This window comes from Nomascus leucogenys, chromosome 4 (genome assembly GCF_006542625.1).
Source record: "Nomascus leucogenys isolate Asia chromosome 4, Asia_NLE_v1, whole genome shotgun sequence".
NCBI lineage: Eukaryota > Metazoa > Chordata > Mammalia > Primates > Hylobatidae > Nomascus > Nomascus leucogenys.
In genome coordinates, this window is record NC_044384.1 from 108,987,192 (window position 1) to 109,003,400 (window position 16,209).

At 54.0% G+C, this 16,209-nt stretch overlaps 1 protein-coding gene across 8 annotated transcripts in view; it reads right to left on the reverse strand.

Annotated features, from left to right (window-relative positions):
• Positions 1-16,209, reverse strand: part of VIPR1 (vasoactive intestinal peptide receptor 1) — a 34,966-nt gene that overhangs the window by 5,895 nt on the left and 12,862 nt on the right. For 4 of the 8 annotated variants that reach the window (XM_030812052.1, XM_030812047.1, XM_030812051.1 and 1 more), the window contains 6 exons: positions 12,328-12,435; positions 5,675-5,781; positions 4,158-4,258; positions 3,530-3,662; positions 740-893; positions 141-201 (listed from right to left, as the gene is read on the reverse strand). In XM_030812052.1, the coding sequence (XP_030667912.1) occupies positions 141-201; positions 740-893; positions 3,530-3,662; positions 4,158-4,258; positions 5,675-5,781; positions 12,328-12,435 (664 nt within the window). Of the gene's footprint in view, positions 1-140; positions 202-739; positions 894-3,529; positions 3,663-4,157; positions 4,262-5,674; positions 5,782-12,327; positions 12,436-16,209 lie in introns of all 8 variants that reach the window. The other 4 variants (XM_030812046.1, XM_030812049.1, XM_030812044.1 and 1 more) reach the window with 2 other exon arrangements.

Sequence of the window (16,209 nt, forward strand, 5' to 3'; positions counted from 1 at the left end):
CCAGGTCCTCCTCCAGCCTCCCCTCTGGCCCGAGAGCTGTGGTTTTGGTCCACTCACCAAGGCCAGATGGCATTATCATCCCACCCAGGGGGCCTGCCCAAGTGATGGCGGCCGGGGGAGTGTGTGGGGCAGCAGCTCACCCATAATCCTCAAAATGGATCCTGGCGATGGTCCACACCATGGTGAATGTGCTGGGTACCCCTGTCAGGCCCAGGGAGAGTGAAAGAGCAGAGAGGGCACAGGAAGCAGGGGTAGAGGGCATGAGGGAGAGATTTCGGAGAAAAGCAGGGAGAGGGAGGGAGAGAGAAAAGGGTGGGTTGTCAGGCTGCTGTCTTTGGTTGCATAGGTTGTTCACCACGGAGGGATGCTCCACTGAGGGGGTGAAGCTGTATGCCTGAAGGGCTGTGTCTACCTAGACAGACATTCTCTTTCTAATTGTGACAGAGGCCCTTTATAGATTAGCAGTGGCCCTGTGTATTTCGGGAGCTAAAGGGAAATGGAAAGATGTTCACAAAATCTGTCCCACAGGTCAGCCGTAGGTGCAGCTGCAGCCTGAGGGACTTGTCCTGGGCTCAGACATTTTGAGGACTTTCTTGACCCTTGGCTGATATCCTTGCAAGCGGGACCTGCAGCTAAGCAAGACGTAGGACTGCAAGCTGGGTTGGCACCCTCCCCCTAGGGAGTTCTCCAGGCCTTGCCCCCTCTGTCCCCAGCCTGGAAGCCCTCCCTGGTACCATACCCCAGCCGATGAGTATGTACCCCCAGAAGTACTTCCGCTCAGAGAAGAAGGAGACGGCAAGCAGGGTGTACAGGTAGAGGCCCTCCACCAGCAGCCAGAAGAAGTTGGCCATGACACAATATTGGAAAAAGACCATGGCTGCCTTACAGCCCACCTGCAGGAGGAGGAGAAAAGACAGGGTTCGCTGGGGCTGTCAAGGGTCCTTGACTGCCCACACCCGTGTCTGGGGGGACAAACACAGTTGCAGTGCAGCCAACCTAATCTCTTTGTTGTTTTGCATTATCCCCTTAAAAATATACTCATTGGTTTTCCCATTTTCCCTAATTTTAGATCCTCTGATACTTTGGGATAAACTGGTGATTTTAATTATCCATCCATCAATTCATCTATTCACCTTCCCATCTATATATCTACCCATCTGCCCATTCAATCATCCACCCACCTATCCATGTATCCATTATTTACCCACTCACCCACTAGACATTCACTATCAACTCACCCATTTATCTATCTTTTATCCATGTATCCATCCATCATCTATCATCTTTCCATCTATCAATCCATCCACCCACACACCTATCTCTCCATTCATCTACCAACCCACTCAGTCATCTACCCATCCATTCATCTCTGCACTCAGCCATCAATCCACTCGTGTATCCACCCACCTATCTACCTACCTGCCCCTCTGCCCATCATCTGTCCAATCTTCCTTACTTAACCCATTTGTCCTGCTGCCTACTTAGCCATCCACCAACCTGCCCATCCACACCCCCACCCCACCCACTCATTCATCTAATGCAAATTTGTATTGAAGGTAGCTGGAAGGTATGAGGGAGAATTCTTGCTTGAGTTTGCAAGAGTCTGCTCAATGTGGGGGAGTGGAGGGCTGTGGACTGTGGAGTGGGGCCCAGATGGAAGTGTGGAGGGAGACTGGGACTGAGAAGAGGGTAGAAGTGGGGGAAGTAGAAATAAAGAAGAGAAGAGAAGAGGAAAGGGGTGGCCATTCCTCCTGGGGTTCAGAGGACCTAGTGGAAGAATGGGTTTCTTAGACAGACGAGGACCATGAAGGAGTTAGGGAGACCCATGAGTAGGGCAATCACGGGGCTCTGGGTGGCCCACTTGGCATGACTGGAAAGTATTCTGGGCCGGCCTTCTGTCCCCTCCCAGAAAGTCCCCCATTTCAGATCAAGCCTAGATGTCTGTGAGCCAGGGCTTAAAGCCACCCTCCACCAGGAAACTGTCTGGCTTCCACTTCCCCCTGTACCCAAAACACTGGTTCCCACCCTTCCTTCCTGTACCCTTGGTTTGCGACATCCTCAGAGAGAAGCCTCCCCCAGCTAATGCCCGCACCACTCCCTTTGGCTGGAAAGTCCTTCCTCAGGTCTCACTTCAGTCCCTCCAGTTATAGGAGTTCTTGCCTCCCCATCTTCCTCCCATTTGCTTTTGCAGAATAACTCAGCTCTTTTTTTTTTTTTTTGAAATGGAGTCTTGCTCTGTTGCCCAGGCTGGAGTGCAATGGCGTGATCTCGGCTCATTGCAACCTCTGCCTCCCGGGTTCAAGCAATTCTTCTGCCTCAGTCTTCTGAGTAGCTGGGATTACAGCTAATTTTTTTTTGTATTTTTAGTAGAGACGGGGTTTCACCATGTCGGTCAGGCTGGTCTTGAACTCCTCGTGATCCCCCCACCTCGGCCTCCAGATGTGCTGGGATTACCGGCGTGAGCCATAATCTGCGTCTGGCCATAACTCAGCTCTTTACCAGGACAGTTATCTGTGCTTCCTCCTAGTCTTAGAAAAGCTTCACAGTAATGAATTGGGAAGCCAGTCTCCATAATTATCCTTAACATGTGCACAGGAGGCAGCAGGTTCCTCCACAGGTCCTGTGGCTCGCAGTGATCATGTCTGACTTGGCCTCCCAGCTCCTGGGACAGAACCTCTGAGAAGCTCTGGGAACGGCCAAAGTGGGTCTCATAGGTTTTCTCTCGCCCTTGTTGAAATGCCTGAGATTCCAGTATGATCATTTCGCTCTTTGGGGAGAAGGTACTGCTGATCCCTGATATAATGCACTGCCTCTGGGGTCATGCATGAAGCAATGAGTTACTGACCACAAGGAATGAGTGGGGGCTGGGGCTGGTCTCAAGCTCTCTGTCAAAGCTTGGGGCACTCAGAGAGGGTCCCTCAGAATCCCTTGGAGATGGCCCCCTTAGTGACTGGCAATGAATTCCTTAGATGCTCCCTTTACCTCTCTTCCCTAGGAAGGCCCAGAACCGGCCTGATGTCAGGATCAGAACAAAAGAGGAGGACTGCATATGTTTGGACCCATTCCAGATGGCACGGGGACAGGGGGAGTAGGAAAAGTGGCATGGTGAGCAGAGCCTTGGCTATGCAGGTGGCAGTTGGCAGAGTCGGAAGGAATCTTGGAAGTCCTTGCACAGATGGGGAAACTGAGGCTGTAAGTTCCCCAAGGCCACATAGGAAGTTAGCAACAGGTGGGACAGGGGCTCTGGGCTGTGGCCATGAAGTGTCCCATTTCCCATCTGCTTTTCTCACTGGCGGGGGCAGGTCTGTGAGCACCCAGATGGGTGAGGAAAATCTCATGTTGCCGGAGGGGAGTGTGATTTGAGTACTGCCAGGTGGGGTTGGGTGGGGGTTGGGCCATCCTTGGATTGAGGGTGGGGTGGGAGGGAAGAGGGAGGAGGGAGCGGGAGAAGCAGGGGGAGAAGAGGAGATTACAGTGGCTAAAGATAAGGGTGAGACTGAGGGAGGTGGGCCAGGGCCAGGATCCTTACCGAGCCCTCGGAGCACTGGTCCGACTCCCTGCTGTCGAAGAGGGCCAAGTCTTTGATGAAGACAGCGGCAGCCCTCAGGATGAAGGATATGAAGAGGTGCATGTGGATGTAGTTCCGCGTGCAGTGGAGCTTCCTGTGTGGGGTTGGCAGATCTGGGAGGCCAAAGGGGCCTTGGATTCCCACCCCAGCCAAGGCTGTCCTATGCTCTGAGCAAGGGTGGGGCAGGGGAGCATGTGTCCTCCAGAGGGCAGGCCCCGCCTCAACGGGGGGTCCCATACTGAAATACGAGCCCCACCCCCAGGTACCCCATCCACCTGTGCAGCTGGGCTCCCAAGTGCCTCAACCTCATGTGTGGCCCCGGAAGCCTCATTCCTGTGTGCAGGCCCCACCCTCTGGTGCCCTGTCCCCAGGTGCAGGGCCATCCTAGGGGAGACTAGGCTGCAACACATGGAACAGGTCGGCCACCTGCCTCCTCCAGGGGAAGCTGGCCTGGCAGGAGCTGGGGACTGTGTGTTTCTGGGGGGCAACAGTGGAGGGGTTGGGGCATGCCTGGGCCACGCTGGGCTCCACTGTGGGAGCGACACTTGCCAGGTTTGCTTTAAGACCTGTCACTTGGGCTGGGCCTCACCTGAACAGGCTCAGGATAGCCGTGGCGACCAGAAGGGTGGCGAGGGACAGGCTGTAGCCGATGGTGTAGCCGGTCTTCACAGAACCGTAGAACATGGTCTGCTGCTGTTGGAGGGACAGGGAGAGGCTCTTGGGTGGTGGGGTGGGAGGCTCATCTAGGGGGTATTGGCAGGGGTGGGGTGCCCTACACACTCTGCCAGCCCACCTCTGCCTCAGCAAATGAGGAGGCTGAGGTCTGTGGCTCCCAAGAGCAGCTGAGCAGAGCTCTTCAATCCCCTGACCCCTAACGCCCTGGTTTCCACAGACAGGGCAGGACTGTGTCTTAGGGTGGGATGGGGGTTGAATGTACTCCCTCTCTTTGTGTCTTTACGAGGAACAAGTTGGTGAGGGAGAGAATGAAGACCTTGCACGTCCCTTTTGTTAATTTCATGTCTCCAGCCATGTGCCCGGCTTCCCTTCTGTGCCAGCTCTGAGCTGGGCACCCTAGGGGCAGGGTCTGCTTGCCCTTCAGACACCCCTCGAGGCCCTGTCTCTGTATAGGGAGGAGAGGTATGCAGAGGTTGCAGGATGTCGAGGAAGACACTGGCACTAGTATGTCCCATTTTGGGCCCTTGGGAGTTGGGGTCGGTGGGATGAGGGCAGTCTGGCCTTTCTGGTGGAGGAGGGCAAAGCTAGGCCCCGAGGGTGTCTTGCTTGGTCCTCTCTCCTGATGCCCTCCCTGTGGACACAGGTGCAGTGCAGCACGACAGCCACTAGGCAAGCCACTCCCTCCTGTGCGCCTCCCACGCTTGCCTGAGGAGAGGCAAGTGGTTAAGGGGGAATGAAGGCCTACGGCTCCAGTGGGCTTCAAAGGCCTCTGAAGAAATTGCTGCCCTTGGGGGTGGGTGGAGTGAAAGCCCCGTCTGAGAAGGGCGCCTGAGGGTGGGGCAGATGCCAGTGCAGACAGACACACACACATGCATTTGCACCCCAAAGCAGTGAGGGGCTCCTAGCTGAGGACTCCAGCCTCCCCATCAATGTCCTTATCAGGCTCCCCAATCTTTACAGAGACCATGTTTTAACTGCTCCGGGGAAGATATCTGTCCTGGGACTGAGAACAACAGGCTCTGTCCCTGTTCCTGACTGGCTATTTGATAGCCAAGGCTGGTTCCTTCCAGGACCTGCAGCACCTCGGTTTCCCCTCTGGATGGGATGGGGTGCTGGTGTCTGCCTGCCCTGCCAACTCCCGGGCTGAAGTGAGGCTCCCTTGAGGCAGTGGGGTGGCCCAGCCTGGGGGTGCTGCTTCAGCTTTCGCTGCTCTGGGGGCCCCTCCTGTGGGAAAGCCTCCTCCCATACCCTGTCAGGGGGAGCCAAGGGTTGGGACCCCAGAAAGGCAGGCCTGGAGGAGGCTAGAGGAGGGCAGACTCCAGGAGTCCTGTTCCCACACAGACAGCAACCACACCCCTCGGTGGGAGAGATCAAAGTCGCCTAGGTGGGCCCTGGCGCTCTGCAGGTGGGGTGGGGTGCCCTGGGACCCACCTCATCCAAACTCGCTGCCTTGTCATCCAAACCACAGGCAATGGGGTACGGGCCAGGCTCCAGGTGCGTCCAGCCTTCGTCGGTGCAGCTGCGGCTTACGTTGCGGCCTGGGTGGAGGGCAGGGGCAAGGACAAAGGCTGAGGCTAGGAGCATGGGGACCTGGCTGTCTCTGCTTGGAACAGGGCAGAGAATTCAGCCTTACTCCCACCAACCCTGGTGCTGTCAGGCTCCAGCTGCCCTGACCCAGTTACCCAGGGCACCGTGGGGGCACCTGGGACAGGGAGAAGCCTCTTCAGGGCTCCTGCACCGATGACAGAATCAGAGCAGACATTCTTGGGCTCAGCCCTTTTGTTATGGTCTGAACCTGACCCCAAGTACAACATACACTCTGATCCTTGTCACAGACCCTGCCTGGATCCTTGTCACAGAATGATTCCTGACCCTTGCTGTGAGCAGAATGCTGACCCTTGTCACAAGGCCACGGTTGGGGGAGGGGGCCCAGGCCTGCCCGGTCCTCTTCAGTCAGCCTGCTTGGGCCTGTGGGGCTGGGTTTCCTCTCACACCTGGAAGGGCTTAGATGAGCTACTGGAGGGGGAGCAAGGGTGTGGGAGTGAGGAGGGGTGGGGTTGGGGAACCTGTGCAGGCAAAGGCATGTGAGGGGGAATCAGGCAGCACAGCATGGCAGGGGCTTGGGGCTGAAATAAGCAGAGGCTGAGGCTCCAGGGAAGCTGCACTGTCCACTGTCTTCAGAGGCTCGAAGCTGCAGCAAAGGGACAGGACCGCTTAGGGGTGAGGTGAGGGGTACCACTGAGGCTCCCCGCTCTCCATCTCCAGCACTGAGGAGGTGTCCTCTCCCCAGAGAGGGAGAGGATGGGTTGAATAGAAATTAGATGAGCCAGAGAAGAATCTCGCTTCCCCATCTCAGTACCCATTCATCACCACCACTGCCACCGCCATAGTCACTATCAGCAGCATCAGCAGCGTCACTGTTGTCAGCCTCATCACAATGACAGGTTTTGAGTACTTTTCAAATGTCAGCGCTGGTCAAGCACTTTAGGCACATCCTGTTTAATTTCCTCAATCATCCAGTGAGGAAGGTAACTCCATTTCACAGTTGAGAAGTGGAGGCCCCAAGAGGTCGGTTACTTGCCCAAGGCCACATAGAGAGGACAGGATAGAGCTGATCTGGTCTCCAGAGTCTTCCCAGGTAAGCTTGGTTCTCACCTGCATGGAGGTGACCTGAGGACTTATTTTGGTGACCAGATAAAGAGCTGCAGGAGGGTCAAGCTGTCCTATGAGCTCAGGAAGGGTCACTGGGCATGTGTGTTTATTTCCAAACTTTGCTCTATGCCCGGAATATACCAGGTGGTTCCATATTCACCATTTCTGTAAATCCTCCTGGCAACCCTTGGAAAGAGGTCTTGTCACCCTACTTCATGGATGAAGAACTGAGGGACAGCTGGGGGTGGGGATGGGACAGCCAGGAAAGAGCAGCCGTGGGCTGGGTCTATTTCCACCGCATGGTCCAGGGAGGGCAGGAAGGATTTGGTTGAGGAGGGGGCATTGGACTGGGCCAGTTTCCTGCCTTGGCATCCCTTTTTCTGCCCTGGGATCCCAACTTCAGTGTTGCAAGAGGCTCCTAGGACAGGAGAAAAGCCTTCAGCTGTCCGTCTGCGCCCCTCTCAGCTTCCCATTGTTGCTGCCAGAGGTGGGCCTGGCCCAGAACCTTCAGCCCAGCCCCTCATCAAAGGGCAGGCTCTTCCTCAGCCCCAGTTTCAGGGAGCTAACTGCAGGCCCTGAGGCCCTGGATCCCACCCACAATCTGATTCTTTTGAGAACTTCCCCCTACAAGGCTCAGGCAGGTAGAAAAGAGGGTTAAGGGCTGGGTGTGGTGGCTCACACCTGTAATTCCAGCAGTTTGGGAGGCCAAGGCAGGCAGATCACGAGTTCAGAGTTCAAGATCAGCCTGGCCAACATAGTGAAACCCTGTCTTTACTAAAAATACAAAAATTATCTGGGAGTGGTGGCGCACACCTATAGTCCCAGCTACTCAGGAGGCTGAGGCAGGAGAATCGTTTGAACCCAGGAGGTGGAGGTTGCAGTGAGCCAAGATCGAACCACTGTACTCCAGCCTGAGTGACAGAGTGAGACTCCGACTCACGGAAAAAAAAAAAAAGAGGATTAAGGCCAGAATCACCCAGCTTTGAAGCTGGGACACTGGAGCTTTGGGCTCCCTACTCACCAGAGGGACCAGGGCTTGAGGAGGCCAGGCCCAATGACATAGCAAGCATCTGGTATCATGAATTATGCCAGCAAACCTGGGTGACTCTGGCATGTACACAGCAGCTTCACATGCCGTGTGTGTGTGTGTGTGTGTGTGTGTGTAGTGGCAGAGGTGTTAGGGTAAACATTAATGTGTTAAGGCTAGGAATTGATACTTTTTATTATCCCATCAAAAAATGGGGATCCCAAGGCTAAGAGAGGTTAAGCGATTTGCCCATGGCCACACAGCAAGGGAGCAGCAAGTCTGGGATGCAGACCAAGGTCTGCCTGACTCCAGATCTTTCTGGGCTCCCAGCAGTGGCCAAAGGGACACTCTGTTTTCTGGAGCTCTGGCTGCCATAGATGGTGAGGGAGAGGAGGGGAGGGGACAATGGGTCATCTCTGGGGCCAGGTGGCCTCTTTGAAGAGCCCTGGGACTGTGGTCAAGGCCTCATAGCAAGCTGCTCTCAAGGATATCGAAATGGCAGTCACCATGGGATCCCAAGAAGCAGCCAAGAGTCTCCCTCCAGTCTGGGCCTGGAAACCAGCAGGCCCTATATCTGTAGAGGGGGACATGAAGGGCAGGAGGGAGGTAGCAAGGGACTTTAACCCTGTGCTGGGAAGGACACCCCACTGTGGGGGTCAGGGCATGCAACAGTGAAGGGGTGAGGGCATGCCTGGGTCAGGCTGGGCTCCACCATGGGAGGGACACTTGCCAGGTCTGCTTTGAGGCCTGTCACTTGGGCTGGGCCTCACCTGAACAAGCTCAGGATAGCCATGACGACCAGAAGGGTGGCGAGGGCCACCTTTCTCCCAGTCTCCTCCCACTCACTATGTCTCAAAAAGCAGTCATGGCCCCTGATTGTGCCTAGGATCCTCCACTCAGTGCCTGGAGCCGGGAATTGAGGAATAATCCTCTCCCTCCTCTCCCCCATCAGTCACCAGTCCTGTCCCAGCTTCTTCTTCCCCAGCACCACCACCACCTCATCTCCCCTGGATTAGGTAGGAGCCCCCTGCTTTCCTGTCAGCTCCCCACCCTGAGACAGCTGGAAGGATCATGCTAACACCCAGACCTGACCATGGAACTCTCCTGCTGATTGCCTGCCATGGTGTCCCATCCCAGCCAGCAAGTTTGAGCTTCCTAGGCTGGCAGCAAGGTTTTCTTATTTATAGCATCATGATGCAGGTGGTAGGGGAGGGGAGGTATCCCATAGACCCCACAGACATGGTTAACATAGACTGTATGTCGAATTTTCTCAGCCAGAATGGCTCTCCCATATTTATTGTAAAACAAATCTCTTCAAATATTTGAAGGTAGAGGCTGGGCATGGTGGCTCACGCCTGTAATCCCAGCACTTTGGGAGGCTGAGGCGGGCGGATCACGAGGTCAGGAGACTGAGACCATCCTGGCTAACACGGTGAAACCCCGTCTCTACTAAAAATACAAAAAATTAGCCGGGTGTGCTGGCGGGCGCCTGTAGTCCCAGCTACTGGGGAGGCTGAGGCAGGAGAATGGTGTGAACCCGGGAGGCGGAGGTTGCAGTGAGCAGAGATAGTGCCACTGCACTCCAGCCTGGGTGACAGAGCGAGACGCCATCTCAAAAAGATAAATAAATATATATATATATATTTGAAGGTAGAAACACAGATGAAAGATATGCAGACTACAGATTAAAGAAGTATGCGCCTGTAATCCCAGCACTTTGGGAGGCTGAGGTGGGAGGATCATGAGGTCAGGAGTTCAAGACCAGCCTGGCCAATACAGTGAAACCCTGTCTCTACTAAAAATACAAAAATTAGCCAGGTGTGGTGGCTGGTGCCTGCAGTCTTAGCTTCTTGGGAGACTGAGGCAGGAGAATCGCTTGAACCCGGGAGACGGAGGTTGCAGTGAGCCAAGATGGTGCCACTGCACTGCAGCCTGGGTGACAGAGCAAGAGTCTATCTCAAAACATTAATAAAATAAAAATAAAGAAGTGAGCTACCATGAACATTTTGATGCCTTAATGAGCAATTCCTTGCCTGGCCAAACTCCCTCCTTCAGGTATTTTATCCAGTCTAGGTAGATGACTTTTTTCTAACTCTCTACAATTTTTATCTTCTATAAGGTTTATTTAGCTTTCCCTGTATAACCAGGTCCCTTCCCGTGGGTATACTTCTTCCCAGGCCTGTTGTGTGAGTTGGTGTTGCCATCATTCCTGCCCCACACTTGCAAACTTCCCTCTTTGGAATTTCAGGTCGGTTGCCCACACCTTCTTCATCTACTTGCTCAGGAGAACACCGTCTTTTTTCTGTTTTCAGTCCCTAATCGCAGTCTCTTATTTCTCTCCGCCATTTTCAGAGACCAGGCCCACAGAGTATGGCTGTGCAAGTTGTTCACTGTACAAGGGCACCTGGCCAGTAGGCATATTCTGCTTGCCACTAGGTGGGCTCTAGTGAGAGGTCATCTCTGCCTGAGGAAGGACTGCCTTTTTCTTGTCAGTCCAAAGGCACCGTATGGGCCCCATTGATGGCGGCAGCCTCAGGGTTAGCTAGATGGTGGGCTGGAGTCCAGGTTCTCAAGGGCAGGAGTTGCCTTGACACATTCCAGCAGGGACAGAAGGAAGAGCCATGGGGAGGAATGCAGTTAGCAGAGTCTCAGGGAGAAAGGCAATTAGCAGCTGCTTCCGGGGATCAGAGAGAAGGCTGGTTTCCAGGCTCGGTGATGGCGTGCACTGTGAAACCTGCCAGAGGGGCTCATCTCTTATCTGCCCAGGCACTGGGTGTCCCTGGAGGAGGCGGCCAGGGCAGGTGGGCACTGGCCTGGAATATGGCATGGCTGTGACCCTCCCAGACTCCTCAGGAGGGCTTCAAGTTCTGTCTTTCACTACTGAGGTCACAACAGCAGGCACTGGGGGGCAAACCAGCTTATCCCAAAGAGACCCTGGGGTCTACCACCTATCCCCACTTTACAAACAGGGAAACTGGGGTCCAGGGAGGAAAAGGCCACCTGGAGTGAGAGATGCCTGAGTTCTGTTCGCCCTCTGAATAATTATCTAGGTTCTGCTCCTCATGAGTCCTCCCCACTCCAGGCCTGCCCCTCCCTCCATGCTCCCCACCCAGTCCCACTCTCTTCCCTAAGTCTCATTAAACCTAAGCCTAGGGTGGGGCCTGCTTGATTCCTCCCTCGCCTCACTCACTCCCATTCCCTCCATAAACAACTCTCCCACTTCTCTCCTGCACTGAGCTCACTACCTGAATTCAAGCCGTCATTTCCTGCCTGCCATGTGATTGGGTTTTCCTGTTTACACTCCTAGAATTCTTCCTTCTCACAGAAACCAGTTAGACGTTAAAAACCTAAATTGGACTTTGTCAGTCCCCTGCTTAAAACCCCCCACTTCTCACTGGACTTAGGAAAAAACTCAAGTCTTCGCCTCTGTCCTCAAGGCCCTGCGTGGTCTGGCCTCGGCCCGCCTGTCCCTCCCCTCCCTTCCTCCCTGGCGCTCTCCCTGCTCCAGCCACACTGGCCTTCACGGAAGTTCCTTGGATGCTTATTCCACCGGCTGTTGATCCTCTCTCTTAGTCGTCCCCAATCTGGGATCTTTGCCTGGTGGTTCTTTCTCACCTCCAGGTCTTCAGATTGCAGCTGAAGTGTCACCTCCTCGGAGAGGGGCTGTTTGTGAACCTCTGCCTTAGGTTAGTCCCCACTCTCCTTATTCCCTCGTCCAGCGCTTTTTATTATTGATGATATATCTGTTTATTTCCTTACTAAATGTCTCTCCAATGAGAATGCTAGCTCTGGGAGAGCAGCCCCGGGGGCTGTTTTATCCTCTCTCCACTGCGTTTGTCCAGCTCAGTGCCTGGCACACTGGTGAGTGCTTCATTCACTGCACGAAAGAATGACTGAATCTATATTGTGAATCTCTTTAATGACTCACTAGCTAGAAAGCCACCTCCTAAAGGGGCTCCCCCTTTTCTTTTCTGCCTCATTCTGTGCACATTCTGTGGACATTCATTTAAGCGGAACATGACAAGGTGTGTAAGCAAAGTCATGTGGTGGCTTCATGGAGCCCAAGAGGTCATAGGCTCCAGGCATCGAAAGACTGAATCATGACCAGCCCAAGACAACAGGACTATGGGAGCCATAATTTAATCAAGTACCTGTCAGTCAATCAGTTATCAATTGTTGAGCAAATATTTAGTGAGCCTTTCCCACATGCTTATCTTTATGTGAAGAGTTAATCAAATCCCATGAGTTCTTTAAAGACCCAGCACCATTGCCTCCTCTGCCAGGGAGTCCCTTGGATTGCTCCAGCCTCTTTGACCACTTTCCTTTGCCTTTCCACTTTCTTGAGAGGTGAGTCCCCACTCCAGCCGGCCCCACTCACATCACCTCTTCAACCCAGGGGTCTTACCTTGAATGGGGGAGAAGAGCTTGAAGATGAGGGGACAGGCCAAGACAACTACCTGGCCCCGAGGGGTGGCTGGCCAGCAGGTGAGGTTGTCCCACATCTTGCTGCAGCCTATGGGGGTAAGGCAGAGGACACATGGGTCAGCACAGTGCAGGTGCCTCCAGCCCTGGGGCCTGAGGCCATAGGCACCCACTCTCTTCCTCCCTCTGCCAGGCTCCCACCTCAAGGAGCCTCCAGTCTGAGAGGGGAGGCACAGAACTGCTGAGGTTGCAAGGAGCCTGTCCTGACAGGGAGGCAGGAAGGAGGCCTGACTACAGTTCCTTGGTCCTTAGTGACGGATGGAGGGCCCCCTGGGGATGTTTCCAATGCCAGTGGTGGTTTTGATTGTTGCAGCAATAGGGGGGCCTCACTGGCATTTGATGGGCAGTCACCAAGGATGCCAGACAGGCAACTCCTGCAGAATGATGAATTGTCTCACATTCTGCATGGCTTCCAGATGAGCCACTGGGCATATGTATAGGTGAAAACCTTTCGTGATGACCAGAGCCTAGACTCTTACACCATTTTACATATAAACACATGCCATTTACTTGATTAATTTACTTATTTTTTGAGACGGAGTCTTGCTCTGTCACCCAGGCTAGAGTGCAGTGGTGCAACCTTGGCAACCTCTGCCTCCTGGGTTCAAGCAATTCTCCTGCCTCAGCCTCCTGAGTAGCTGGGACTATAGGCCCGTGCCACCACGCCCGGCTAATTTTTGTGTTTTTAGTAGAGACGGGGTTTCACCATGTTGGCCAGGCTGATCTCGAACTCCTGACCTCAAGTGATCCTCCCACCTTGGCCTCCGAAAGTGCTGGGATTACAGGTGTGAGCCACTGCGCCCGGCCAACACAAGCTATTTATTGCATAAGTTTAACATACATGAAGTTTTCCAGGAATGCAGCCACTGAGAAAAGGGAGGGGAGACTGTATTTTGTTTTGTTCTGAACTTCACTAAGAGTTGTTCAATGTTTTGGAAAATCATGATACCCATAGCAATGCTGCCTGTGATACTTGAGTCACCGATGCAACCACCTGCGTCCATCAGTCTGCATTTGTAGGCCTCACATTCCCAGGATTTATATTTGTAGGAACAACCTTCAGACTACATCTAGTGTGGTTATGCTGGAATATGTACATGGTACTTTATTGTAAATTACTTTCCTTTTAATATTTATTTTACAGTATAGCTAGAACATTATTTTTTATAAAGTGGATGGGTGTGTGTCCTGAGTTTCATATTACGATAGTAAAGGAGGCATTAGAAAATGTTTTGAGACTCCGTCTCAAAAAAAAAGAACTAGATGCACCCCAATATACTCATCACCCCATCATAGTCTCGCTCTGTCGCCCAGGCTGGAGTACAATGGCGTGATCTCAGCTTACTGCAACCTCCACCTCCCGGGTTAAAGTGATTCTCCTGCCTCAGCCTTCTGAGTAGCTGGGATTACAGGAGCCCACCACCGCACCCGGCTAATTTTTGTATTTTTAGTAGAGACAGGGTTTCGCCATGTTGGCCAGGCTGGTCTCGAACTCCTGACCCCAGGTGATTCACCTGCCTCTCGGCCTCCCAAAGTGCTGGGATTACAGGCGTGAGCCACCGTGCCCAGCCCGCACCTAGTTCTTGAACAACACAGATTCCCCCAACGTGGTCGGATTGTGAATTGTGATGGAGGGGAATAGTTAGGGAACAAGTGCAGCGAAAACCCTGCATTGTGGCTGCATTCTCCGCCACAGCCTTGCAGAGCCTGGCCAGTGAAAGATGCACAGTGTGGTCTCTAGTGGTCTGCTTTAATAGGCACATGCAAATGCCATTATTTAGTCTGTTCAGAAGCTGCAGGACCGTGAGGGACTAGGACTGCTCTGGACTCATCCCATGCTGGAGGCTTAATTGTCTCTTTGCAATCCTGCCAGTCCCATAGATTTGCTCAGAAAACCCAACCCCTGAGCCAAAGTCAATGCCAGCTGGGCCAAGCCCAGCCCAGCCCAGCCCAGCTCAGGTCCGAAGGTTCACAAGTTCCCAAGAAAGGGGTCTGGGAAGAGGAGGTGGAGGGATGTCCTTACTTGGGGAAGAGCCTCGGGACTCTGTGCGTTGGAGTGGGCTGGCAGCAGCAAGGGGCACCTTCTGGGGCTGCAGCAGTCAGGCCACATCTATAGCTGAAGGCTGAGGAGGACATCTGGATCCCCAGGGGTTGGCCAGAGATTGCAGCCTTCCTTGGTCATGGACCCTGACCACTTTTCCCCCAACCTGTCTTGAGGGCTCTTGTGGCCTCATGCTGGCTGCCAGTCCCTCTTCCATTCTGGGCCAGCTTCTCTGAAAGCTGAGTAGGGGCACTTCAGGTCAGTCAAACCCTGCTGGGGGTTCAAGACCCTGTTAAGAGTATCAGCAAACATTCATATAATCTTTGCATGTGCCAGGCACTGTTCTAACCTCTTTGGATGAATAACTTATTTAATGCTTCCATTTCACAGATGAGGAAATGGAGGCACAGACTGATTAGAAAACCAGCTCAAGGTCATGTTGCTGGTAAGTGGTACAGTCTATTCCCACTCCTCTTGGTTGGAAGGGCTGTCATTTCTCTGGGAATTTTGCTGCTGCTGGACTTTGTTTACCCCTCTCTGACAGCGCTGGGCACGCCCTGTTTTGTAGGCCGGCTATTGTGTCTGGGTCCCTGCCAGACTTTGGGCTCTCTAAACCTCCGGCTGCCAGCACAGGCCAGGGAGTGAATCTGGGGCTGGGTCTCTGGCCCTGAGCTCTGCTTCACTGCAGTGGGACAGAAGAGAGCAAACCAGGCCCTGCCCTTGTGAGGCCACACTTGGCCTCAAGGAATCTCAGCACAACCAAGGCTGGGCTGTGAACCGGTGCTGGGGTGCAGGGCAGCCAGCGGGGCAGGGGAGCAGGACGAGAGGCCAATACGGGGGACATGGTCGGGGAAGCAGGGGACGGGGTGACAGCCATGAATATACTTGGTACCTGGAATGGCCTGTTGTCCTGGGCTAGGCAACGGGAGTATTTCCTGTGTGCCTGCCCTAATGAGGCCCCACAGTTCCCATCACACGTGTCACCAGGCCTGCAGAAATACAGGGCCCAGGCTGGCTGTGTGTGCCCACAGGCGGGGCTGTGCCCTCAGCAGGAAAGCCCAACCCAGAGCTTGGGGTAAGGGATGGTGAGGCAAGATGAGGTGGGGCCTCTGCTGTGTCATTTTGTAGACCTGTGTGCACACAGAGATACACACACTGACATGTACACGCCAGTAAGCAGAACACCAGGCACACATGCAAACATGCACACATGTACACTTACCTGAACACAGACCACAGACACAAGGAAATGGGCACAGAGAGACACACAACTCACAGAGACATACATTCAGAGAGACAGACATGTCTGGGTATACCACTGACATTCACACTGATAGACATACAAGCCAACACACAGAGACACAGCACACTGGGCAGACACATCTAGGCATGTCGAGATGGCATGTGCCCAGGCTTAAATAGACACACATTTCTGACTCACAAAGATACTCAGAGTCAGACACAGAGCTATAGACCCCAGAGGCACAGACGCAGCTCCAGACAGACATGGGCCAGGAGCACATACCTAGATGTGCATGAACACGCACAGAGCCCTACACAAGGTCACGGGCAGACCCATGGCCACAACCTATGCCGGCCCTTCCCTGCATCCCAGCCTGGCTGCTGGTGACAGGGTGTTGGCACCCGACGGGAACGCTGTGCCAGCAGTGACCTCATCGGAATCACGAGGGTGGCCTGCCCCCAGGTGTGGGAGGTGCGCAGTGGAGTCTAGAGTCTCGGCCTCTTGGGGCCGCCTATGATCCC